At 49.9% G+C, this 27,627-nt stretch overlaps 1 protein-coding gene across 2 annotated transcripts in view; it reads left to right on the top strand.

Moving 5' to 3' along the window:
- The first annotated feature begins 2,180 nt into the window (after positions 1 to 2,180).
- The window catches only part of GFRA1 (GDNF family receptor alpha 1), a 192,004-nt gene continuing 166,557 nt past the window's right edge, over positions 2,181 to 27,627 (top strand). The window contains exons 1-3 of one of the 2 annotated variants that reach the window (XM_008144338.3): positions 2,181 to 2,318; positions 3,148 to 3,441; positions 4,646 to 4,729. In XM_008144338.3, coding sequence (XP_008142560.1) covers positions 2,279 to 2,318; positions 3,148 to 3,441; positions 4,646 to 4,729 — 418 coding nt within the window. In that variant the 5' untranslated portion in view covers positions 2,181 to 2,278. The remainder of the gene's footprint in view (positions 2,319 to 3,147; positions 3,442 to 4,645; positions 4,730 to 27,627) is intronic. The other variant, XM_008144339.3, reaches the window with a different exon arrangement.

Here is a 27,627-nt window from a genome sequence, read left to right as displayed (position 1 = left end):
TGTGATGGGTTTGCAGATTTGACAGCTGGGCTCTCCCAGACTTGATTCAAACTGGGTTTCCCAGAGATATGAACTTGGACATCACCAAGGATCTCCAATACTAGCCTGAGCGTCACGACCGCCATCCACCACTGTAGGCTGTTCCCCAGACCCCTGTCTAGACCTAATGTAGATTTCGGTGCTCTGGGAGCCCCTGAGCATGCGGGGAGGGGAGCATGCGGTCAGGGGGGAATGGCGGGGGGGGGGCAGCAGCTAGACTGAGAGCTAGTGGTCCCAGGGATTGGGGTGAAGGATTGGGCTTTTAAATGCATTATTTTAACATTTACTCTTGAAACAGCCAAAAATGGAAGTCCGCTGATAAATTTCCCAAAGCCAGGTCCGAGGTGGCTTAAATGCACTGGGTTCCGCTTTGTCTCCTTGTTCAAGCTCCAGGACAGAGGGAGAGAGGCTGTGTGTGCCTGTGTGAGTGTGAGTGTGAGTGTGAGTGTGTGCGCGTTGCCCTGCATGAGTGGGTGGGTGCATCCAGCCTTCCCGGCTCGCAGGGCCTGGGTCTGAGTGTGTCTTTAACGCGCCAAGTCTGGAGTCACAGCCGCGAGTGACGTGGGGGAAAACTTTGTGTCGGGAAGAAAGGTCTGGTTTGATTGCAGTAGGGCGTAAGAGTCCACGATGCCCTTTGTGCGTGCGTGTGTGTGTGTGTGTGTGTGTGTGAGTGAGAGTGAGAGAGAGAGAGAGAGAGAGAGAGAGAGAGAGAGAGAGAGAGAGCTCGCAGCCAGCCGGCTGCATAGCGCTGTGTGCTCTGAGCGCGCGTGCTGGGTCGGTCCCCGGGTCCCACCGCAAGCCAGTGTGTTCTTCTGCGGCGTCCCTGCGGGCGAGTATCTGAGGGGGGACGGTCCGGAGGGAGCAGGAGCAGGCCGGGGGGCCCTTGGCAAAGAAATCTGGTTTCCGAACCTGCTATCCCCCGAGCAGCTCCCCGGAACCGCTGAGATCCCTAGCCAGCATCTGAGCCCTAGGGGGCTCTGCTCGGAAACCGTTCTGGCCCAACTAGATCCTCTGAGCTCTCGGAGATGACCGCATCTTTCTCCCTCACGCAGACCAGGGAGCCCGGGAAGGGACGGAGGGGGCGGGGACACCCCCTAAAATAAATAAACTGGTTCCTTGCTGCAGCTGGACACGGTCCGTTGAATCCAGGTTGGTGGCATTTGGAGAGTTTTCTCATTCTGTCGAGTTGGGGACCTATCGCTGCCCCCCCACACCCCTCTCCCCCTCTGGCAGGCGTCCCTCAACTTTGGGGCCCGCGGGTGCGCGCGGGGCTGCACCTGCCCTGGCGCTCCGCTCCGGGGCTGCGGGCGGGCGTTGCGCTCGCCCAGGCCGGTGGCACCGATTCCACCGAGTCCAGGGCGCTGGGCTGATGTGCGCGCGGCGGCGCGGGCGCTGGGGAGGGAGCCCAGGACGCGCGCCGGGTGGGGCGCACCAGCCGGATTTCAGCTCGAGCCCGGACGTCGGTCCCCCCTCGCCCGGCTGCCTCTGAAAGAAAGCGAGCCGGGGAGGAGGGGATACGGCGATGGGGGGCGGCGATTGGTGGCCAGGGTGGGGAGGGCTGGCGGCGGAGCCAGCGAGCTGGCGCGAGGAGGGGGTGGCGAACTTCCCAGGAGAAGGGGCTTTCCGCGCCAGGGCTGGCGAGAGAGCCGCCGCCGCCGCCGCGAGCTGCGACTCCGGGCCGGCTCCGCGCTCTGCGCTGGGAAAGTAACGTTCTTGATTGATTTGCTGGCGTTCAGCCTCCGGGGTTGGACCCGCTAGACATCCCCTTGGACTTTGGGAGCCGCGTCCGACCTCTCCAGCCCCTCCTCGGTGGGTGCGGGAGGCTCCCCGGAATACACGCACACGCACCCCCGCGCCCCCTCCTGGCGCCCAGACTCGGGTAGGGGTGGGCCCTCCGCCGGGCTCCGGAAAGTCCGCCCAGGCGGGAGCGGAGGAGGGCAGAGGGGCAGGCGGAGGCTCCGGAGAGAGCTCCGGGCTCATTTCAAAGCGCGCTCTCCCCTCCAGGCCGGGGCGGACCCGAGCCCCCGAGAGCGGAGCCGCCCCCCGCCCTCGCCGGCCCCCCGGCGCCCGCGCGGAGCTGAGTCGCCCGCGGCAGCGGCGGCAGACGGGCGGGAGTGCGCTCTCCCCTGGATGGAGCTGAACTTCGGGCGTCCGGGGACCGCTGCCTGCTGAGCTCCCTCGCCAGACCGGCGGCGGGTCGGCATTTTTGGCGAAGTGGGACCAGCCGCGCGCCGGCACCATGTTCCTGGCGACTCTGTACTTCGCGCTGCCGCTGCTGGGTAAGTCGAGGCTGCGGCTGGCATTCTGACCCTCGGAGTCTCTCCCGGGAGTCCTCGCGGCGCGGGGTGCGGTGGGTGGGTGGGTGGGTGACGGGGGGGGGGGACCAAGTTCCGTTTTGGGGAAGGGGATCCTTGAATCTTCGGCACCTCAGGCTGGGGAGGCGGTGTCCACGCGCACGGGCCCGCAGCTTCTCGTGCTTGGTTCGGATTTTCTGTGGTTTTCAATGACCTGGCCTGGGGGGAATAAAGGGGTGCCCTCCCGCCTGGGACCCGGCACCCCGTGACAGTCCCGGGGAGCTCGCAGGGGTGCGGCGGGCAGGTGGGGTGGAGGCGTGCCTTGGGCCAGGAGACAAACTTGGAAGGGAAAACTTTTCCCCGAGTAGCAAGCATCCCCGTGCTCCCCACCGGGCGGGCCGCGGACCCGGGGTGCCTGCCGCGCGCCCCTCGCCCAGCCCGCCGCTCTCCTCCCCCGGCTCCAGGCGAGTCGGACCGGGCGAGGGGCTGGAGCCCGGGCTCGGGCAGGTCTGCCCCGGGGCTGCGGGGCCGGCACGCGCGGTGGGCAGCTAAGGCTCTCGGGCACAGCCCGAAAAGCCTGCAAAGCCTCCGGGTCTTGGGAGGGCGGGGTGGGGGGGAGACCCAGGCAACAGGGGGTCCCAGGGCGGGAAAATGGGCCCCCGGGTGTAGCGGGGGGCGCGTTGGCTCCCTACGCAGGGCGCCCCAGAAGCCTAGCCCAGCACGCGCCCTCCTGGGGGCCGCGCCCTCCCGGGGCCCGGGGCTGGGACCTCGGTCCGTGCCGAGCCGCGCTCACGCTCCCTCCCCTGCACCCCAGACGTGCTGCTGTCGGCGGAGGTGAGCGGCGGGGACCGCCTGGACTGCGTGAAAGCCAGCGACCAGTGCCTGAAGGAGCAGAGCTGCAGCACCAAGTACCGCACGCTGAGGCAGTGCGTGGCGGGCAAGGAGACCAACTTCAGCCTGACATCCGGCCTGGAGGCCAAGGACGAGTGCCGCAGCGCCATGGAGGCCCTCAAGCAGAAGTCGCTCTACAACTGCCGCTGCAAGCGGGGCATGAAGAAGGAGAAGAACTGCCTGCGCATCTACTGGAGCATGTACCAGAGCCTGCAGGGTACGCGCCCACCGTCCTGCCCTCCCCCCCCCCCCCAGGCCGGCGGGCCCCTCGCCGCCGGGGTCTGCCTGACCTCATCCCTCACGCCCTTCTCCCAGCTGCAGAGTGAGGACCGTTCCTTGGCCCTCGGGGATTGCAGCCGCTGGTGTTTGCTGCCTGCCCAGCTGTATTGTTGGGGGCCTGGTTGTTGGAAAACCCATAATGGGGTGAGGGGGACCCCCGGGGACCCTGCTGACCTCTTTGAAACCTGGTCAGAGCTGCGAGTAGGAGGGACCCCATTAAAGGCCACCCTAGGGACTGGCCACTTGTCTGTAAGGAGAGTTGGCTTCACAGAATAATTATTCAGACTTGCCCTGCAGCTCCTCCCTGGAGTGGCCCCCTCCCTTTATTCTGTCCTTCCGTCTATTCTGACATAAGAGAAAGAATTAAGTGTTAAAGGTCCAGCAGAATCTATTCTGTCTTTACCCTCCCCCTTCCCCCTTCAAACTGATCAAAGGCTGATGTGGGAAAAACCATTTGTCATCTTAGATTAGTTGAGTCTTGAGCCAGCTGGTGTTGGTTCAACCTCGGTTAACATGGATGTGGCTGGGAGAGGGAAAGGCCCACAGACGCCCACTTTGATAGATGTGGCTCGTGTTTGTAAATCTAACGCAGACATCCCGTGCGTTCATTCTCCACGGAGACGTCACATCTGAAATTTGTAATAAACAGAATTGACCTATCAGCTACCACTTCCCTCCAGAGCCTACCGATGAAAACCAGTTTCCAAGACTGACTGTTGAATAGCTAGGGTACCCGCTTTCTGACCACATGCCCTGTTTCTGGAGCCAAGGAATGAATGGGGGGCCTCCTTTGAGTCACCTGTCTTCCATTGGCTCCTGGAGGCGAGCGGGGGCACGTGACATCACCGGTTTGTTCCTCTCCGGTTTCATTCCTTTGCTGAAGTGGGAGAGTGTTCTGGCAAAATCAGGCTGGGTTGCTCTTCAGTGTTTTCATGGCACTCTGGGGAGAGCTAGGACAACAAAGGCAGAGGGAATGAAAAAAACAAAGCAGAGCCAAATAGAGGCATTTGAAGTCTTTGAAAGTTTCAGCATCCTTTTGTTACACAATCATAACATAATTAGAATTCAGATTCAGTCACAAAAAAACGGCCTGGGATATGTCTGTGCTCCAGATCTGAGCCCAGTCTTCCTGTTGTTTTTAGGAAATGATCTGCTCGAAGATTCCCCATACGAACCAGTCAACAGCAGGTTGTCTGATATATTCCGGGTGGTCCCGTTCATACCTGGTAAGCAGACTTCTACTTCTACTCTGGGGCCCTTGCCTGCGTGAAATCCATTGGCCTGCATTCTCTTTGGCTCTCAGAGAGTGTGTGAGGAGGTGGTTGAATGGCGCAGTGTTTCTGGGAAATTAGAAATAGGATGATGATAATGAAGAGGCAGAATGACTAGACATGATTGTATGGCTTGAAAAGTAATTCTAAATGAAGTAATGTGGTGTGGTGGTTTGGAAGAGGTTGGAGGGAGGTGACTTGGTTGAATTTTTTTCCCCCCCACACTAAAATACCATTGGCCGACTCCTGCAAAGGGGACGCGGGTTCTGTCTGTAGGTGGCAATAGTATTCTCTTCTTTATGGATCAGACACAGTGCCTCCCTGAAATGGGATCTGTTTAAATGATGCCACTTACTCTATGAGATGTCTGAAGATCATCTGAGCTTGTTGAAGAATTTTGGATTTATTCATTTGTCTGCCTTTGCTTTAGAAGATTAAGCTCTACCATTTGTTAACAGTTCTTTTGTTTCTAATTTTTCCTGAGCCAGTGTGTGTGCATATGTGAGATCCTGTATTACTGCCCCGGTGGCCCTTTACAAAGTAGCCTTGCTTCCCAGGGCTTGTTTTGTCTGTCCTTGCAATTCTACATTTGGCTTGGAAATCAACCTACATTTAGAATTAAGTTGTTATAACATCTGCATTCAGACAACCGCATAAATAATGAGCGAGGCAGTAATCTCCCTTCATGATGTACAGACTTCTGACTGATGTTGTCTGTATTTGTTTACGGTGAAGGCATTTTCTCAAGTATACATAGAGCCATCACAAATGATACGTTTTCAGTGGTTATGCCTGGTGGTTAGTGTTGAATTTGATTCTATGGGAAGATGGTTTGTTACTGGTGAGAGGGTTCTGGTGTTCTATGCTTTATGTTTCCGTACAGAAAGCCATAACCACGGGAGTGTGTAAATATTGAGCTCGGGTGTGGGTGTATTGGAGATACATTTACTCATTCACAAGCATCCATTGAGCACCTACTATGTCCTAGCCATTGGGGTTTTGGCAGGGAGCCAGGCAGATGTCCCTGCCTTCATGAATCTTAGAGGCAGCCAGCAACTGACATTTATCAAGCCCTTGTTAGACTATGCCAGGCTCTGTTAAAATCTTCACATCATTACCTTATGTAATCATCATCAAGTGTTTCTTAGGTATTCTTGTTTCCATTTTAGAGATGAGACGGTTGAGGCAGTGTGAAGTTAGGAAACCCAGTCCAAGAATCACAAAGCTCCTAAGTGGAGGAACCAGAATTTAAACCCAGATTTGTTTGGTTCCAAGATTGTGGAATGTCTGCCCCTAGCTACTCAGTGTGTGGGCCTCAGAACCAGCCCCAGAGTCACCTGGGAGGTGGTTAAAAGGGTGGAATCTCGGGCTCTATCCCAGATCTACTGAATCAGAATTTGCATTTCAAGAAGATCTCTGGGCTTGGTGCTTCAGAAGCTCATGAATCTTTCGAAGGACTCTTCTATATTATTCTGTCTTTTCTTTGGTTCAGAGGAAAAGTGTGTGTGTGTGTGTGTGTGTGTGTGTGTGTGTGTGTGTGTTTTGGGATAAGATATATGGGTACAAGTTTAGTATCAGGCATTCATGGATTATCCTGGAGAATGCCAAAAATTTTCACTCTAAATCCCTACTAATGCTCTCTGTCCCCTTGGCCCAGACAGGACAGGTGTTTGTGACCATCTGGGCTCTTATGGGATCAGATCTGTAGGAACTAGGATGGGTTGTGGTAGATGGGATACCAGAAGTGAACTTGGCCTTCCTAGTGTTTTTTTTTGTGTTTTTTTTGTTTTGTTTTGTTAATCCTCTCCTGAGGATAGTTTTTCCATTGTTTTTTTTTTTAAGAGAGAGTAGAAGAGAAGGAAGGGGAAGAAAGGAGGGAGGGAGGGAGGGAAGGAGGAAGGGAGGGAGGGAGAGAAAGAGAGAGAGAGAGAGAGAGAGAGAGAGAGAGAGAAACATCTATGTGTGAGAGAGAAACATCGATGTGAGAGAGACATTGCCTCCTGCAGATGCTCTGACCTGGGGCTGGGGTTTGAACCTGTACCTCAGGTATGTGACCGTGACTGGGAATTGAACCCATGACTCTTCGGTGCACAGGCTGACACTCTAACCACTGAGCAGCACAAACCAGGGTCTTCCTAGTGCTTTTGAAGAGCAGTGCCTTTTGCCTGCTGTCTACCCCATGGATGTGTTACCTCTCAGTCTTTGTACTGATGCCTGGAAGGATATGGACCTTCCCATGGACAGTGAGAGGAAAGAAGGGGGTAAGGAGGAAGGGCCAGTTGGGTTATAATTTCAGAACTGCTATGGGACTTCAGCAGACTCATTTTCCCTCACTGGATCTCTCTTCTCTTGGTATAATGAGGCCATAGGAGCGAATAATCTCCAGTCCTAACAGTCCATGATTCTGAGGGAAGATCAAGGCCACGTCTAGAATGTCTCCACTGTGCTCTTGCATTGCCTTTTCAGTCCTTGTCTTCATGACACACTCCACGTGGCTGGGTCATTCTCAGATACCACTGGTTCATCTGCATTTCTTTGATGAGTACAGGAGATTCTTCTGCCCCGACCAAGTTTTACTCATTCGTTTTTGGATTACCTTCCTCACCAACTGTCTTTTCATAGCAAATGTGATCCTGAGTGTGAGACCTGTCCGGTGAGAACCCAGAAGTCATGATGAATTAATCAGAGCCCGGAAGGCTTTGTCTAGAACTACATTTTATATCTCAAGGGCATTGAATTTAGGTTCCAGCATTAATGAGCTTTGACTTCTGACAGTGACTCTGGGCTTTAAGTGGGTATAGGACAGCCAAATGGAGCCCTGAGAGGGTTTAAGTCATTGAATAATGCATATTACCCAGCTTGGCGTTGGTAGGATGGAGAAGGACAGAGGAGCAGGATGATAAATGTTGCTTTTCCTGGCTTGAATCTGAGTTTCTAGAACATCTCTTCTGTCTTGAAAACCTCTCGGAGGAAACCAGGACAACAGGGCCTCTGCCTTTTGCAGATATGGCATCCGTCAGAGTTTCCATATTTGGTTTTCCCTGCCCAATGTGAAGAGAATGTTTATCCACATACATTAAGTGTGAGCTGAACCTCTCACCGAGCAAGACATGTTTGACGTTCTTGAGTTTCCATTTTCTTTCGACTCTTCAAAACCCACACTCAACTTCGCCATTGTTTACTTGATCACCAGTTAAAAGGCCATATGGAGGTCAAACTGTCATCTGTTCCGAAGCCTGAGCTGCAGAAGGGAAATGAGGCAGCCTAGTCAGGGAGAACTGTGGTGGGAGATTGGGGAGACCACTCTTGTGGCAATGGAATAGCAGAAGCATTTGGGCTCTAAGGCACTTTAAAAATAAATCTTTATTGTTGAGATTATTACAGATGTCCCTCTTCCCCCCCCCCCCCCCGCAATGCCTCTCTCCACCCAGTTCCCACCCCACCCCAGGCCTTCACCACCCTATTGTCTGTGTCCATAGGTAATGAATATATGCCTATAAGATCTTAGTTTAATCTCTTCCCACACCCTCCCTTCCCTCTGAGAATCCTTCCATTTCATTGCCTCTGATTCTATTTTATTCACCAGTTTCTGGTCATTAGATTTCTTACTCATTTATTTTGATTTTTAGATTCAATTGTTGATAGGTATGTATTTGTTGCCATTTTGTTGTTCATATTTTTTATCTTTTTCTTTTTCTTCTTCTTAAAGAATACCCTTCAACATTTTATATAATACTGTCTTGGTGGTGATGACTCCTTTAGCTTTTTCTTATCTGTGAAGCTCTTTATCTGACCTTCAATTCTAAATGATAGCTTGTTGAGTAATCTTTGTTATAGGTTCTTGCTATTCATCACTTTGAATATTTCTTGCCACTACCTTTGGCTTGCATAGTTTCTGTTGAGAAATCAGCTGACAGTCATATGGGTATTCCCTTGTAGAGAACTAACTGCTTTTCTCTTGCTGCTTTTAAGATTCTCTCTTTGACTTTAGCCATTGGCATTTTAATTATGATGTGTCTTGGTGTGGTCTTATTGGGTTCCTCTTGTTTGGGACTCTCTGTGCTTCCTGGACTTGTAAGTCTATTTCTTTCAACAGGTAGGGAAAGTTTTCTGTCATTATTTCTTCAAATAGGTTTTCAATACTTGCTCTCTCTCTTCTTCTGGCACCCCATAATGTGAATGTTGGTACACTTGAAGTTGTCCCAGAGGCTCCTTACACTATCTTCACATTTTTAGATTATTTTTTCTTTTTGATCTTCTGGTTGGGTGTTTTTTGCTTCCTCATATTGCAAATCATTGATTTGATTCTCAGAATCCTCTACTCTACTGTTGAATTCCTGTATATTATTCTTTATTTCAGTCAGTGTATGCTTAATTTCTGACTGGTCCTTTTCCTTTTTTTTTTTTTTTTTTTTTTTGAGGTTTCTAGAAAATTATTGAGTAACCTTATAACCGTGGTTTTGAATTCTATATCCAGTATTTTGCTTTCTTCCATTTCTTTCATTTGTGACATGTTTCTTTGTCTCTGTATTTTGGTTGCTTCCCTGTGTTTGTTTCTATGTATTGGGTAGAGCTGCCATGTCTCCTTGAGTTGGTAGAGTGGCCTTGTGTAGTAGGTGGCCTATAGGGCCCAGTGGGTCAGCCTCCCCAGTCACCTGAGCTGGGAGCTCTAGGTGCACCCCTTTGTGGGCTGTGAGCACAGTCTTGTTGTCGTTGAGACTTGATTGCTGTTGGTGTCACTGGGAGGAATTGACCTCTAGACTAATTGGCTGTGAGGACCAGCTGCGACTACAGTGGGAGAGCTGCTGTGCAGGAGACACCCCTATGGAGCAGGACTTGCTTCAGTGGGGCTTTGGTGCTCACTGAATCTGCTCCTTGAGTGTGTCGCTTATGGGTGTGTAGAGCTGTAATCTGGTGTGGTCTGACACTGACCACTGGGTACACTGGCTCTTGGGTCTCCAGGGAGGTGCAAAGTCAGCCACTGTCTGGGGCCAACCAGCAGGAGCTACAGAGGGATCTGCAGATTCCTCCTCTTTGTATCAGGTTTGGAAGTGCCCAGATGAGGCCCAGCTATGAAGCAAGGCAGGCTGGTGCTGGTGCTGGGTCTTGGGCCTTTTATTGATGGGTTTTGGGCTCCCTGACCCAGCTGCAGCTTGTTTTACAGGTTTTAGCCTGAGCAAGCACAGGCCATTTAAATGCAAAAGCTGCTACACACAGCTTGTGTGGTATTGTAAACTGGATGAGGCTGGGTCTTGGGGAATCACCAGGGCAGAGCAACCATAAATGGCTGCCAGTCAGCCCCGTGAGACCTGGGAGAAAGCTGCCCCCGAGTTCCTGATGCCAGACAATCCAGTACCTCCTTGTGTGTGTCTGTGTTCCCCAGAGCCTCGTCCTGGTGCTGGAGCTCAGAGGAAGCGGGACCTTGTAAGTTCAGTTCGTGGTGCCGGCCTTTTAAGAGGAGCAGCTGGGTTTCCAGCAGCCTCTGTGTCTGTGAGCTCCAATCTGCACTGGTTTTTACAGCCCGCAGTTCTTACTGCCCATAGGGACTTCTTTTCCCAGCTCTGGGACCCTGAGCTGAGGGTCTGGTGTGGGGCTGGGTCCCCTGGCTCCTTCAGGCGGCCTCCGCAGAGACCATCTCCCTCCCGATTAAAAAAGCGGCCCCATGTGGGTGCTGGACCAGCCCGTTCCACGCCTCTGCACCTCCTACCAGTCTCAGTGTGCTTTCTCCTTTACTTCTCTAGTTGTAGGGCTTCCATTCAGCCAGCTTGCCAATGGTTCTGGATGATGGTTGTTCTGTATTTTAGTTGTAATTCTGATGTAGTTGTGGGAGGCAGCAAGTACAGGTGTTTACCTGCGCTGCCATCTTCAAATCTCTGCCTCTCAGGCACTTTAAAGGGCCCTAGGAGGTGCCTGGACTGTGGGTTGCTGCCAGTATGGTTTTTAGGGATCTCGGACATGAAGAATCAGGCGGTGAGAGGGAGTGCACAAAGGAAGAAGTGAGCTAGTGCAAGAGGGTGTTGGAGGAGAGAGAGCCCGGACAAGTGTCTCGAGGGCGCGCCGAGGAGCCACCACAGGTGTTTCCCATCTACGTCTCCAGCAGCCATGACTCTCAGCTCTTTAACCTTCATTCTGCCTTGCATTTTCTTCTTCACGAAAGTTCAAGAAACAGCAAGAAGTAAATAGTGATTTGAAAGGAAGATGAACTTGTTGGCAATGTGTTTGGACTCTCTGGAGGGGGAGACAAAGCAGAGAGAGATTTTGAAAGTGGAGGGGGGTGCCAAGGAAAGCCCGAGGATGAGAGGATCAGAGGGGGAGGATGTAAGCACCTCCACGGGCAGCCAGCAGAGAGGAGGGCTTTGAGGTTTAAAAGTATTGATCGGGAGGTTGGATTTTGTAGAGAAGAGTCAAGAGATGCCAGACCTTCTTAGAATATAATCGAAGTTGGTGGAATTGCACACAAGAATCAAGTTGGATAGGTCCCGGGGAAAGAGTGATGTTAGGATCTGAACGGCCTCAATCTGATTTGATGGAAGACAAAGTTCCAGCTCTCTGGCTCTGTCATTATTTCCTCCCAAGTCCTGGGCGTGGCTTAGACCTTCCCAGGAAGCCTGAGCATCTTGAGATCGGTTCCCAAGGAATGGTTTGCTGTAGGATGAGAAGCCTCTAAACTCTCTTTTGTATCTGGCTCCTTTTTTTCTGAAGGATGCTACGAGTAATTAGCCACACGCAGCATCTCTGTTATAATGTTCCATCATATTTATGTCACTATTGAAAAAAACTTTCTTAAAGTTTTTTACATGTTGAAGAGGAGCCTTATGAGGTCATCGGCTGTCTTGTCAAATCATGATGACAGAGAAGGGTTTGTAAATACCAGCTGCTAGGGGTGTATGGTGGCCCTTTCCTTTCCACTCAGCTCTCTGAGATAGCTAATTATCTTTCCTGTTATCTCTGCTGGCATATGGTACACCCCTTAGCACGCCAGCTTGGCCCCACCACCTCCCCCCGCCACTGACGCTCCCTGAGCAATCCATTCCCCAGGGACTTCATGTGCATTCACTTTCTTGCACCTTTGCGCATGGCTTTGCCTCTGTTTGGGAAGTCTCTCTTCGTTCTTCAAGACCAAGATCAGATTTCATCTCTGAGGGCCACGCCGCAATTCTCCCTGACAGGCATTTCCACTCAGCACTCTTGCAGGCTGCATTTTGCTCTTGCCTTTATGGTAGCTGGTAATCACGGCATATGGAGAGGGCTTATTTATGTGTCTGCCTTTCCCACTATAAAGCCCAGGACGTGCACATTATGCCGGGCATCTTCTCAGCATGGAGCATCCTTCCTGGCCCTGAGCAGGCATCCCATTAACCATGGCTGTTTGAATATCAGAGAAGGGCCTGCTGTGACCCCTGCTTTTACAGAATGAAGCTCAGAGAGGACAAGCAACTTGGCCAGGGCCACACTGCTAGAGGATGGATGGCCTCCAAGACGTCTGCCAGGACATGTCGCTCCTTAGAGGAGGTCATTGTTGGCTCCTTTCTGTTCGTGACTTAGAGCAGTGGTCGGCAAACTGCGGCTCGCGAGCCACATGCGGCTCTTTGGCCCCTTGCGTGTGGCTCTTCCACAAAATACCACGTCGTACAGTGCGATTGAAACTTCGTGGCCCATGCGCAGAAGTTGTTTTTCGGCTCTCAAAAGAAATTTCAATGGTTGTACTGTTGATATTTGGCTCTGTTGACTAATGAGTTAGCCGGCCACTGACTTAGAGTTTTCCCTCCTATTTCAACCTCTCTTGGGCTCTAAACCAGTTATTTCCAGCTGAGTCCTGGATGACTTCATCTGGATGTATCTCAGTTACTCCAAACGCAGCACATCCACAATGGATCTCATCATCTCTCCCCTTTTCTCCGAACACCCATCTTTCCCCCGTCTCCTGTCTTACAGAATGGCATTAACTGTCTAAGTGATAAGCGTTGGGGTCATCTCCACCCCCCTCTACCATCTCATGCATAAAGCTGGACCCATCCCTAAGTCCCACTGAAATTACCTGCCCTCTCTCCATTCCTTTCTTATCTCTCACTTGAACTTTGCCCTGGCCTTCTCACTGTCCTCTCTGTGTGGTTTCTCCCAGTCCCACCTGGCCACCTCATTGGCAGGTCTTATCCTAGCAGCTTGGTGACTTGGCTTCAGTCTTCCTCCCTAGATTTCTCTATTAGTTGATCTTCGGTCGCACTCCAGCCACCCTGTGTCCAGACAAGCTGGGTTGACCAGCTGCTGTCCCAACAGTGGTCTCGGCCGCTTCGTGACTCTCCAGCTGTGTACCTGCTGGTGCTGGACAAAGAACATACGCTCTGGAGTTCCATCCACCTGGGCGCCTCTGAGCTCTCACTTTGCAGGTCATTTGCATTTACTGTGCCTCAGGCTCCTCAGATGTCAAATGTGCTGTTGGTAACTCCTACCTTATAGGTTCTTGTGCATTAAAGATGCAGCATGTAAAATACATAGACTAGTGCCTGGAACACAGTTGGTCCTTGATAAGTCTTGGTCACTTTTTAATGCTGTGCCAATGCCATGTTCGCCATTGACTTGCTCCTGACTCCAAGACTGGGACTCTCTTCAGCAAACCATATTCCCTGATCTTGGAACAACGATTCTCTGTCCTAAAAAGGATAGCAATCCCCAAGCTGTAGGGAGGCCGCTCATAACCCACCTGGGACAAGAAATGAAAAACCTACCCTCTGTCCAACGGGCCCTGGAGGAAAGATCGGAGGCTTCAGAACCCAGTTGGAGTCTTAACTCCCCTTGGTGGAAGGTCTCCCCGCTGCTCAGAACCCCCCTGTTCCTTCGGGGCCCCTCCTTGTGCTCTTTGGTCGGAGGTGAGTTGGCTGTAGCCGGTGGTCACGGGGTGGGAGCTCTTCCTGTGCTTAAGGATTCCTGTGATCAGCCTTCCCTTCTCAGCTTGACTGATTCCCATTCTCCTGACCTCTCCCCATAAATCTCTCTCCAACGCCCCTCGGAGCAGGAAGAATTACGGCTCCCGGAGAAGGGCATGCCGCACAGCTGGGCGCTGCTTCCGTCTCCAGGGGCTGGGCTGAGGACGCGGACATTTCACTTTCACAGGCCACTACTTTTGGTTTTTATTCTCTCCCTCTCCCGCCCCTCAGCAATCCATTCTTACTGTGGAACAATAAGATATTACAAACAGGTCAAAAAGGAAAATGAATTGAAATCACCTACAGTGCCAGTGCCCAAAGATAATAGCTGTAAACAGGTTGATATGAGCCTTTTAGATTTTTTCCTATATATGAATGTGTGTGTGCATGTGTGTGTGTGTGTGTGTGTGTGTGTGTGTGTGTGTATACTTTCTTTTTTTAAATAAAAATGGGGTCATATTCCACACATATTTCCTGATTACCTACCTGATGACCCGAGGAATCTTCTGTCTCCTTGTGACACTGGCCACTTCCTAAAGGCCAATTTTAATACGATGATGCACTGTCAGCCTCGCGAAGTTTGATGAATGAAGCAGCGGCTCATCCCAATATCTCAGTCCTCGTGGCGAAGGCCTCAGCGCCCCAGTGGAGGCTGTGGAGGTAGAGACAGCCAAACATTTTGCCTAGAGAGTGACTGTAGGCCCCGTTACCAGGAGAGGGGACATAAAACACCAGTGAGTGACAAGTAATCGTATGAACTTAAGATTGTTACAAGGCTCAGAATTATTTATAGCCAATATGTCTGTCCTCATTTCTTCTCCTTAGTCTTCTGAAGTATTGCTTTCTGCCATCTCTTAATTTTCTGCTGTCGAAGCTTATTCTTTCCAAAGGATGTGCTTTCTTGTTGTTGTTCTCTGGGAGATAGTACCAAATTCTCAAGAGAAAGTATCAAATCAGGATTGTTTGATCCAAAGAGCACTGGTCCAAGAGTTCAGGCTTGCAGCTTTCCCCCCTAACCAGCAGGGTGACCTTGGGCCAGTGTCTGCCCTTCCTGAGGGACATCCTTTTATTTAAAAAAGGGGCAGGGGACAGGAGTCGTCTTTAACCTATTTTCCTTCCTTCTCCAAGGGCCTGCTTGGTGAACTTTGGATGATTCTGAGACTTACTGTTTTTCCTTCTAGCATCTTCTTCAGACCAAAGAAACTTGCCATCTTGGCATTTTTAGTTACCATACTACAATAACATTTGTAAACCATGACCTATTAAATATATACCTTACTCTGAACCAGGATATGTTTATAGCATCTCATTTGAATACAGGGAAGAAGATAAAACAAAACAAGAAATAGGGAAATGGAGAACAGAGTAGGAAGGAGAAAAACACAGCCAGGAGTGAGTCCAGTAGACAAAATGCCTGTCATAAGATTGTATTTTAAACAAATTAAATGGTCGGAAGTGCCGTGTTTGTTTTACAAATAAATAAAATCAGTGGATTGGAGCTGCAGTGGGACTTTTGGAGGTCATTCTAGTCCAATCCCCGTCTTTGACTGATAAGAAAACAATTCCATACATTTCCAGGACGGGAGAACATAAATTGTCTAGGACAGTGATGACAAGTGAAATTAGGTGTGTGTGTTTTTAAGTTGGTACTTGAAACTCCACATCCTGGCATTTCCCCCACCTCTTTTCAATGGTCCTTTACCTGTTCAGGTCTGTGCCCCCTTTAGGATGCCACACGTTGTTTGTACACAGTTAGGGGGAGAACCACAGCCATCGACTATAGTTATGCGGCCGGTGTCCATTGTTTTGGAATTGTTTCCAAGGGTTAATTAACAAGTCTTTGTTTGGCAACAGAAACCAGTGGCTGGAACGTTGGGTTTCATATCTTTTGGCTCCTTTCAGAGTTTCCTGCAAGGAAAATGAGAAATTATTTGTTGCTTTAAGCCCCCTCCTCCCCCCCCAGCCTTCCGATTAAAAAAAAAAATCAATCCTTTATCTGGAATTTTTGTTAAAGAAGCTAACCACTTCCCATAATTTAGAGACTCAACTAGCTGGGTCAGTGATGAAAACAAATGGGTGATTTGCATAAGGGGCTAATTTATTATGTCCCCTGGGCATTTCTTTCATCTCTCCTTCCTTTCTAATTAATGTTCTGAGAGGGCCTATCACCATATCAGAAATTAGGGATGAAGGCGGCTATTGTTAACCTTTATTCTTATATGATTTTTTATCTCCTGTGATCTTTTAACCATTTTCATATCCAGGGACTCCTGCAGACAAGGCAGGGAGTGCATGGAGGGATTTTAGGGGGTGTGCTGTTTTATGATCTTTATTCAAAGAGTTAGGTTGTTGCAAAAATAAAAGCGACTCAGGAGATCTCTCCAACCACAGAGGGATTTGCAAAACCTACCGCAGGATACCACAGTGGTGCAGAATTATTTCTAAAACCGAGCCCTCTGAACATCGGTATAAACATGTATACACACAGAGATGGATACATTTGTGTATCTGCCTGCTCACGTATGCATGGATTTATAGTGTGTGTGAGTGTGGATGTCTATATTATTCAACATTTTGCCTCAAAAAGGTCTTCCTTGTCACGTGTCTCAGATGGTTCTGGCTGTGACAAAGGCAGCTGTGTGTGAGAGAGTGTGACACAGCTGAGGAAAGGCAAGAGAACAAGCAATTTCTTCGAAAATCAATTGCAATTTACTCCTACTAAATTGGCCCAAGGTCCGCCCCGTTCAAGCATTAGCATATGACAGACTTTTAATCATTTGGTCAAATGGCCTATTTTTGGTCAAACCACAGGTCCCTCTGGGACTCTGCCTATCCGTCCCAGAGCTCAGTGATCTCCAAACCTGCGCTCTCTTTAAAGGGGAGGTAAGTGTAGGGAGAGGAAAACCCATGGGAGCCCCTGCTGAGTGCCCGCCCTGGGCAGCCTGTTCCTGGGCATTATTTCCTTTGGGCCCCCAGCCACCGCTAAGAGCTAGGACTCATCTCCGATTTCCGAGGTGGAAACCTGAGCTCAGAGAGGTTGAGCAACTTCCTCGGGGCCACACAGCTGGTAAGTGGAAGAGTTCAGATTCACAGCTCGTTCCTGCATCTCCAAAGCCTGTGCACTTTCTACTGTTACTGGCTGAGATGTTAAGCCCAAAGCGGGCTCGTTTATTAAGGATCAGATATTCAGTCCCTTCACTTCCTTCTCATTCCCAGTTTCTTCTCCCGTCTTCCACCTGAGTCCCTATTTGACAAAGGGCCTTTGGAGTTGAAATACACGCCAATATTGATTATTTTAATATTTACCCCTGCATTCTGACGCATTCCTAATTGACAACCGAAATCTCGACCATGCACAGGGTTAAAAGCATTCTTGCAAGACTGCAGAAATATCAACCAAAGAAGCAACTTCTGGGTTGTATCTTCTTTTCATTTCTGTGTGAGATGGAAGGCTTCTAAAGTAGAGCGGAATGCCTGGGGCCGTGTTTTTGGTCCCGGTGCCATATAAATAGCATTACCCAGTGGTAAGGGAAGGAATACGCAGTTCAGTTCCACTTTGAGGCGACCTAATGCGCTATTCATTCGGCTTCCACCTTGCTGCCGCCGCTTCCCTTCGCGCCCCTCCGAATGGTCTGAGAAGCATCATGCCGACCGCTAGTGCTGCCGCCCTTGGCCCATGATCGTCTTGTGTACAGTTAATAATGTATGAAAATGAGTATTGATTCCATTCTTTGTAGGAACAGGCCAGCAGGTTTCTTAAAGCCCGTGTTTATGAAATGTTTCATTGATCCCTGTTATAGGCGTTTCAAATACACTCTTGAAGGCCATACCAGGAGATCAGTGAATTCCGGCCAGTCCTCCGTGGAATCCCATTATTGTCTTGCGTGCTTAGGAATGAATGGCAAGTGGCATTGGAATGGAAAAAGGAGTGACCAGGCTGAAACGCTAAACCTATCCCCAGTTGCTATCTCCATGAGACCTCAAGAGAACGAGAAGCAATGTTGCAACAGCTGTGAGAAGCAGCGAGCTAGGTGTTTGTAGGTAATCACTTGTGTCAACCTTGTTGCAGAGTAGGTACTCGTAGCCCCATTTGATAGATAAGGAAACTGAGGTCCAGGACACAGGTTGGAATGGCAGAAGTCCATCCGGGAGATGGGGCTGCAGAACCCATTTACATGGACATAACAGGAGAGAGTCCATGAAAGTTAACTGCACAACCTGCATGGAGGATTGCTAAGCATTTTACTGAGGGATAGACACCGGGTATCCCCAAAATATATATACCAAAATAGATATAATAGCTCATAGCTCAGTTTTGAAAATGAAATGTATTTTGATAAACATCACCTTTATAATGATGCAAAGTGTGGGTATACATATTTTTGGGACACTTTATATAAATCATATTACATATAATATACACTGAGTGGCCAGATTATTATGATCTCTGAACACATAATAATCTGGCCACTCAGTGTATATCCTATATAATAAGAGGCTAATATGCAAATTGTCCCCTCGACCAGGAGTTCGACCAGCAGGCAGACCGGCCAACCGCCCATGTCCCCTCCCCCTGGCCAGGCTGGCCGGACCCTACCCATGCATGAATTCATGCACCAGGCCTAATACACACACACACACACACACACACACACACACACACACACTGAGTGGCCAGATTATTATGCATTCAGAGATCATAATAATCTGGCCACTCAGTGTGTATGATATATGCATTTATTTCAGAATGTAGAGAATTGGTCAATTTCTCTATCAGTTTCAACATTTTTCAGTGTGATATAATGATATTTCTGCCAAATGCATTCATCAGATATTTACTGAGAGCTGGGAGCTCAGTGGGAAGCCTAAGTGACTCAGAGATAAATAGGACCTTACCATTGCCTTCCAAGGATTCTCTTTTTGGTTTAGGGATAGGTATGAATGAACAAAATTATGATGCAAAGTGGGAAGTGAATGAATAGAATTCCTTACACCACTCAGATGTAGCCCCAAGAAGGGAGTAACTGATGAGATGGAGCTGTGGGTCAGAGAAGGCTTGCTGAAGGGGACTTTGGGTTTTGAGGAATGGATAGGAGTTTGGTAAGTAGAGATGGGGAAGGGCATTTCAGGCAGGCAGAGGCAACAGCATGAGCAAAGGCACCAATCCAAGGTGCTAGTAATAAGCTCCTTGCTATGGCTGGAGCACTAGGCACCAGCTGCGGTGGGAGAAGAGATGGGCAGGTTTGCCACGCGCCAGGGCTTGGCCTTCGTCTCAGCAGAACCAGGGAAGGATCCTGGTTACTTTACTTCAGCATTGCTTGAATCTTTTAGGTTGCATCATATGAAATGGCCATTTTTTTTTGCAGAGTGAACTAGCAGAAATTTCATTTGGTTCAACGTAATACAGTTTTGTGTCACAACAGCATACTCAGGGCCTCTGGATGCTTCTAGACCAGAGATGGCCTATTGTGGGTGAGTAACCTCATCAGAGAAGGACCTTCTGGGGAAATAACAATGAGGCTAGGAGCCCCATGCTGTTTGCCTCAGCTCCTGGTGGACTTGGAGCAAGTGTAGGTCAAGTTCACCTTCTTCACTCCCAGAATCACCTCCTCAAGGCTTCAGGGTGGAAACACCAAGTGTACAAAGGCCCCCATTTAGGTGCCAGCGATGGGTGGGCAGAGGAGCAGGAGGCCCGGAGGCAGCCTGGGGCTCACAGGGTGGTCCTGGGGAGGTGGGTGGGCACAGGCAAAGCAGGTGACAGAGGAGCAGAGAGGTGCCAGCAGGAGGCAGAGTGGTCTGGAGCCAAGTCGTGAAGGATCTTAAGTCGTGAGTGGCAGGAGAAAGACAATTTGGCTTGTGGTAAGAGAACGGGTATCACTGAAAATTGTTCAGTGGGGCCCTTTAGACATTGAACGACCTGGCTGGTGAAAGGAGACCTCCCCTGGTGGGCGGTGGGAATGTGGACAGTCTTGGCTCCCCACCTGCCTTTCTGCATTGCCCCAACCCCAACTCCAACCCCAACCCCAGGTCTGCCCTCTGTCCTGGACTCAGGATGGGCACTGCTTTTTGACTTGGGGACAGTGACTCAGGCAAGTGTGAGTGTCCTCCTGGCCTGGAGGGATGGCCCTACCCACCCTCTCTGTGGACCTGGAGGGGCTTGTTTCTTCACTTATTTTCTCGGTTCTATTTCATTCTTCCAGCGCCCCGGTCCCCTGTCTCACTTGGGAGTTTTCTCTGCCAAATCTCCAACTCGCTTCAGAACATTTCGCAGGAGAGTGTCTGAATAAAGACTCCAAGATTCTAAATGCAGGGAGTTGTCTTAATTGAAAGAGATGCCCGCTAACCCCAGGGCGCGCTGGGGAGGGAGGGCTGAGAGGGAGGCTGTTGGGAGGGCAGCCAGGAATGACTGCAACTCCCAGAGCCGGTGCCTGAGGAGTCCCCGGACCCTCTCTGTGTGCCCTGGAGTCCCCGGACCCTCTGTGTGCCCTGGAGTCCCCGGACCCTCTGTGTGCCCTGGAGTCCCCGGACCCTCTGTGTGCCCTTGAGTCCCCAGACCCTCTGTGTGCCCTGGGGTCCCCGGACCCTCTGTGTGCCCTGGAGTCCCCGGACCCTCTCTGTGTGCCCTGGAGTCCGGGTGTGTTTATGACAGTGCTGTAATGACATTGTGGGGGTGGGGTGGGAAGAGGAGGTGCTGCCCTTTAGGGCTGCAGCTGGGCTTGGGCAGGAACACACCCAGAGCCAGGCAACCCTCCTACGTGCGGTCATTCCAGAGGTGGGGGTGGGGCCTGGGAGGGGCCGGGCTGAGGTCCTGGTGAGCCTAGGAAATGATGAAAAACGGAATAGTTGTGGTAAAGAGCAAATCTTGGGGGTTCAACACGCGCAGATTTGAGTTCCACATTCCAGCGGCGCGGCAGGGCCGAAGAGGTCCTCTGTTCTAGCTCCTCTGTCTGTAAATGGGGATAATAATAGTGTCCCATTCATGAGGTTCCTGGTGGCAACACTTAGAAAGAGAACATGACAAATCTCAGTAAGTGGTAGGTGAGAGACTGCCAGTCTCCTCCGTTTAAATACCCAGACTTCCTCCTTCCTCCTCTCCCAAGGTATTAGCATGACATAGGAACAGTGGATTGAGTGGGTGAGGTCTCTTCTGCTGAGAGAGAGAGAGAGAGAGAGAGAGAGAGAGAGAGAGAGAGAGAGAGAGAGAGACACTAATAGCCATGCAGGAAATGACAACCTCCAATGTAATTCAGCCCAAAACATTGATCATCTTCTCAAACAATAACCAGCCGTCACATTCCCGGAGAGGAACTCCGTGCCCGGCACTGTGCTGGTTGCTGGGGAGATGATGGAGGACCAGAGAGAAAGCAGAGCAGAGGGAAGTGCCGTGGAGGGAGAGGCAGGAGACGGGGAGGCGGAGGGAACTTGGGTGCCAGAAAGAGAGCTCTGGAAGGAGGTGGCAGAGACTGGGGTGCAGGGATCTGGGGAGTGGGTTCCAGGTGAGCCCAGGAACACTGGAGGGAGAGGAAAGGCTGTTCACCCCGCACAGAACATGCGTGTTGGACGCGCCAGCCCTGTGTTGAGCAGCTGTGAGCGTGGTGGAAACCCAGTGTTTTTCGTTCCCGATGATTCTCAAGAACGTTGTATTAAATTTTGTTTACCAGGCGGAAAAAAGTAATGTTTGCAAACAAAGTAGGAACAGTGGAGGCATTGTTTCCCATTAGCAGTGTAAGGTTCACTGACGATGGGCATTTTTTCATTCTTGTCTTCCAAATTGTAATTTTAAAAGATGAGGCATTTCATATTCAAGAGTTTCCTTTGTCTGAAATAAATTATTCATTCCTACCCAGTTGCAGAAACAATGAACATAATACTTAATGCATCACAATTAAGCGGGCGTAGCTTCGTATAAAATTATGTTCTGTGCGTTTGGGTGGCAAACACAGCCGCGTATCCTATATCTTGTCGCCATTTGCTCCTCATAAGCAAAGCAGGAGGAAAAGTAGGGACTTGGACATGTGCTTTCTTTCCTCTCGGGGTGGAGGAGGGGTAACGTTAGCCCCAAGCAGCCCTGTGTGTGACATCCCACAGCTGTTGGTGGCTATGTCACTGCCGAGAAAGTGAGCTTGCTGCTACTAGACTGTGCCTGGGGTCAGCCGAGGGTCAGAATTCTTGAGCCCATTCATCCCAGTCCCCCTAGCCGGGGTGGAGATTCCTCGAGCATCCTCTCTTATAAGCGCTGCTTCTGGAAATGCCTTTTTTTGGGAGGTTTGGTGGCACCTGCTTCTTGAATGCTGGCTGGTCGGTCACAGGTCCCGTTACCCAAGAGCGGGCTCTTGGAAATACCCTTCTTAGGACAAGATTCCTCCTCAGGAAAATAGGCATGACCAGCAAGGGCCGAGATTTCCACGGACAGCCTCTTGGGGCTTGAAGGTTTCGCTGTAACGGTCCCCAGGAACTCCAGCCCCAGCCCCAAGGTCAGTGTCGAAGCTGGCTGAGATGGCCGGCCAGAGGACAATTGTGAAAACGTTGATTGTGGATGCCTGCTGGGTGCCCAGCAGTAGGACAGGGGATGCCTTCATAGGTTATTTCATTTCATCCTCACAAAAGCCCCGAGTGTTTGCCCAGAGTGGGGGGTGGGGTGTGGGCTTAGTCACATTTGCATAAAAGGACACCAAAGCTCCGAGAAGTCCAGTGACCAGCCTAAGGCCACCCAGCTAGTTGCTGGAAGGCTCCGAAGAGGTGACTTTGCCCTGAGAACTAAATGACAAGGAAGACCTGGCCAGTCTGAGCACTGGCTGAAGTGCGTTGTTAGTGGGTCACAAAGGCCCCCAGGTGGGCCGGAGCCGGGTGCGAACAGGGTAGCCAGTCAAGAGGGCAAGGCTACCACCAGGGGTCAGGAGGGAGGTGTGGCTGGGGGTCGTGGGGGCACTAGGAGGCTTCAGGGCTGTGGCCCCTCTTTAAGGGGGCTCGTGCACCTTACGCAGAAAGCACCCATGGCTGCATGTCACCGCTCTGGAATTCTGAGAGGCCAGCAGAACAGCTGTCTCTAAAACCCAGACTTGGTGTTTGCGTGTGACCCAAGTGACAGACTTTGCCCCGTGGCACTTGCAATGCACGATTTCAAAATGTAATTCTTAAGTGGTAGTTCTCTGTTAGGGCCGGGTTGATGTTTTCTATTGATGTGTGTCTTTTTCAAAAAGACCACACAAAGGAAAAGAATTAGAGAACATCAGAGGTGAAAGAGTCTCTTCTGACCTCCAAGGCCAGGCCGTTGGTTGATGGATGGATGACAGAATTAAAGACTGGACTGGTTAAGGGACATGCAGGGGGACAGACTGGTCCTGGAGCCGAGTCCCTCACTCTGTCCTCTCCTCTACGGATACACGCGGTACGTCCAAGTAAGAAGGCCTAAAGGATGGGGAGATTCAAAGACATGAAGACTCTGTCCCCGCAGGCATCAGACTGCCCTCGGAAGCAGGATTCCTACATAATCTGGTCCCTGCCCATTTATCTGGCCTCATCTTGTCCTGTTTTTCCCTGGAAGGGTCACAGACTCTTAAGTCACTCAGCCTTTCCTCAGCCCCTCAAACACATCTGCTCCTTCCGCCTCAGCCCGTGTTATTGCTTCCCCTGTTATCTGGAATGTTCTTCTGTCATCTTTGCTTGGCTGACTCCTCCTTGTCATTTTCTTTTTAATATATTTTTATTGATTTCAGAGAGGAAGGGAGAGGGAGAGAGAGATAGAAACATCAACGATGACAGAGAATCATTGATCGGCTGCCTCCTGCATGCCCTACCCAGGGGATTGAGCCCGAAACTTGGGCATGTGCCCTGACTGGGAATTGAACCATGACCTCCTGGTTCATAGGTCGAGGCTCAACCCTCCTTGTCCTTTTCAACCCAGAGGTCTTCCATAGCCAATTCCCCCCTCATTCTTTATGACACCTCACTACTTCATTATCTGCATAGAACTTAGCACTATCTAAAATTAGGTTGTTGATTTATTTGTTTGCCCATTTCTCTTACTAAAACTGTAAGTTGCATAGAACAAGGACCTCATCTGGCTTGCTCACTTCTCTGTTCCCAGCCCTAGAAGGCCATGTTTGCAGATATCTGTTGAATGAGTCAATGAGTAAACGAGGATGCAGTGAGTGTGAGCCAGGGAGGTGGACACAGATTATTAAGTACTTCTTTGGCACCCAGCTCTTAGGTGAAGTAGGACAGACGTGTGCAAAACCGTGCTGATCTAGAGCTCTTGCAGTCTGTGCAGAGAGGTGCCATTAGGATGCTTTGGCTTATGAATGACAGAAAACTCACCTCCGACAGGCTTGGATGAGAAAGAGAATTGTTAGTTCCTGGGATTTGAACACGATCCAGAGCTGGGGCAGGTTTCTAGCACTGCCACCCAGAACATCACCTCTCGACCTCCGGCTCTTGTTTTTGTTTTGTAAAAAAATATTTTTATTGATTTCAGAGAGGAAGGGTGAGGAAGAGAAATATAGAAACATTAACGATGAGAGAGAATCACTAATTGGCTGCCTCCTGCAGGCCCCGCACTAGGGATCAAGCCCACAACCCAGGCATGTGACCTGACCGGGCATCTGACCGTGACCTTCTGGTTCATAGGTCGTTGCTCATCACTGAGCCATGCCGGCGGGACTTGACCTCCTGCTCCTGGATCTGCCCTTAGTGTTGAGGGGTCCCCTCTAGGGCCAAAGAGGAACTGTCTTCCATCAGCTGCACACTCCTCCCTCACGGTCACACCAAGGCCTCAGCATTTGCAGACTCACCGCCTCGCATACACCGTCCCTGGCTAGGTATTTGGGGATTTAATGGTGAATAAAGTCAGACCGGGCCTGTTTCCATGGAGCTTATAGTCTTGCAGGGGAGAGAGACCCAAACATGGAAAAGTTCAAGTGTAGGAAGTGCTCTCTGGGAGGGGCAGATGGTGCCGAATGAGATCCTGTGACTGGGGTAGCCTTGGTCCAGGTGGGAAGAGCATTCTAGACAGAAAAAGGGAGAGGCCGTGGGGTGTGAGGGAGCAGGTGAGGAAGAAGGTCAGTGTGAGCTGGGACCGGAGAGTCATCTCTGGCTGGTTAGGACTCAGCAGGGAGGGGCGAGGAGCAGGCCTGCGGCTCAGCCAGTGCGCCTCAACATCGGAATGCACCGTGGCAGGGACCGGGGGGCCTGCGTGGTTTTCTCAGCCCATTGTCGTCATTGTCACATTTGAGAAGGACCAACTGCACCCATCTGGGCAAAAGAGGCTGCTGGAGGGCAAGTGCTGGCAGACTGGGGATTTGGCTCACTGGCTCTACAGTGACAATCCCTCTCTCTTTGGCCCGCCTCTTAACCCTTCCTGCCTCAGTTTCCTCCCCTGTTCATACCTGCGCTAGGCCCTTGATAGACTTGTTGGCAGGCTTGCATGAAGAGACACACGGCAGACTGCTTTCTGAACACTGAAGTTCAGGTTGCTTTTGGTTGTTTTGGTTTTTCTTCAACCGTTGGAAGAGAGATGGATTCGAGGCGGTCTGAAACAGGGAGCCCTAGGGTTCTGGGATCAGAAGGAGCCAGGGGGATCGTGTGGTCAGACTGTGGAAGGTGAGATGTGAACTGCTGAGGCTGTGTACCAGTTAGGGATTTGAGGTCATCTCAAGGTCAGTCATCTATCCTCTCCTGTGGGTAGCACATCCTCTCCATGACCTTTCGGCTCCAGGGCCAGGAACAGCTGCTTCCTTCCCTCCTGACGGGAGCAAGCCTGGCCTGTTCAGGTGGAGCTCAGGTCTAGGGACTGGAGGTGACTTGGCCCCATCTTTGCAGCAAGAGAAGGACAAAACCCAAGGCCCTCCTGGTCTCTAGCTCGGATCCTCAATTCCTCCTCACTCCACCTGGGCCACGTTCTGGAAGGAAAGAGTTCAAGACTACAGATCCGTCTGAGTCCGCCAGCAGAATGGCTTCCTTTCTGCCTCTGGGATTCAGTGTTTGCGGAGCCCGTGTTCCGGCCCACAGTGTATGCTTCGCTGCTTATGTATTTTCATGGACAGTATTCCACACTGGATGGGCAGTGAGGTTACTTCCTTGTTTGGGGGATTACACATAATGCTGCAGTAATGTTCTTACGTTCGCCTTTCTGTGCCTAAGGGGGGCGTTTATATTTAGAAACAGAACTACTGAGTTAGAGGCCATGCGCGCGTGTGTGTGTGTGTGTGTGTGTGTGTGTGTGTGTGTGTGTGTGTGTGTATTTTTTGCTAACAGCTTTATTGAGATATAATTCACTTACCATACACAGGGACACCCATCTTCACCTTATTTTTAAACCCTTCAAAGCTAGAGTTTGTTTTGAAGTAGTCGGTACATCTTTCACTTTCCTAACTATTTAACGGGTTTTCTTTGCTAACCCTCTGGGTCGTGTGTCCTTTTTGCTGATGCAAACCTTTTCATAGTGATTTTTATCAAGTGTCTTTACAAAGTTATTACTGTCTTTTTTCATTTTTCTTTTTCTAATTCATGGACTATACTTTTAGAACAGTTTTGGGTTTACAGAAAAATGGGACAGAGAGTATAGAAAGTTCCCAGATGCCTTCTTCCTCCAGTTTCTCCCAATTTAACATCCTGTGTTAGTGTGGTGCCTTCGTTACAATTAATGAGCCAATATTGATACATTACAATTATGTAAAGTCCATGTGTAACCTTTCTGGTCTGATCTTTCTTTATGTTATACTAGAGGCCCGATGCATGAAATTTGTGCAAGAGTAGACCTTCCTTCCCCCCCGCTGCTGGCAACCGGGACCCGGGCTTCCCTCTGGCACCCGGGACCCAGGCTTCGTCCGGAAGGACGTCCAGTGTAATTAGCATATTATGCTTTTATTATTATAGATAGCTCTATGGGTGATAACTATAACATCATGTATCCACGGTTACAGTATCATACAGAATGGCTTCACCTCTCTGACACTCCCCTGATTTCCACCTGTTCATCGCCCCCCATACCCTGAGCTATGGGCAGCCACTGATCTTTTTACTGCCTTCCTAGTTTTGTCTTTTCAGAATGTCATATGGTTGGAATCATATAAGCGTTCAGATTAACTTCTTTCACTCCGTAATTACACTTGGGGTTCCTCCGTGTCTTTTTGTGACTTGGTAGTTCATTTCTTCTTTTATCACTAAATAGTATTCCATTGTCTTGATGTGTACTACACTTTGTTTATCCATTCACCTACTGACATCTTCCTTTTAGCTCAAGTTGCTTTTACTTTTTGAAGCTTATGAATAAAGGTGCTATAAACATTTGTGTTCCGAATTTTGGTGTAGATAAAAATTTTCAACTCATTTGGGTACCTACCTAAGAGTGTGATGGCAGACTGTATTTTTAGGTCGGTGGTTTAGTTTTGTAAAAATTCTCAAACTGTCTTCCAAAGCTGCTATATACCCTTTTGCATTCTCAATAGCAATGCATGCAAGTTCCCATTGCTCTGCACCTTTGTCAGCATTTAGTACTGTCAGGTTTGGGGATTTTAGCCATTCTAAGGTGTCTGTATAGTACTATATTATAGTTATTTTATTTTAATTTATAATTGTCTAATGGCATATGATGTTTAACATCTTTTCATATGCTTATTTGCCACTGGTGTATCGTCTTTGGTGAATTGTCTGTTCAAATCGTTTACTCATTTTAAAAATCGGGTTTTTTATTTTCTTATTGTTAAGTTTTAAGAGTTCTATATATTTTGGATATAATCCTTTATCAAATGTGTAGTTCACTGCATCTTTTTTAATGTTGAAAATGTCTTCGTTTTTGTCCTTAAATAGTTTGCTTGGATATAATATTCTAGTTGGGAATTATTTTCTTTTAGTGCTTTTATACTATAATTTCACTGTCAGTTGGCATCTGTTGTTGCTGATGTGAAGTCTGTTGTCAGTCTAATTATTATT

The sequence above is a fragment of the Eptesicus fuscus genome, chromosome 17, assembly GCF_027574615.1.
Source record: "Eptesicus fuscus isolate TK198812 chromosome 17, DD_ASM_mEF_20220401, whole genome shotgun sequence".
Lineage (NCBI taxonomy): Eukaryota > Metazoa > Chordata > Mammalia > Chiroptera > Vespertilionidae > Eptesicus > Eptesicus fuscus.
This window is presented reverse-complemented; position numbering and strand designations above follow the sequence as displayed.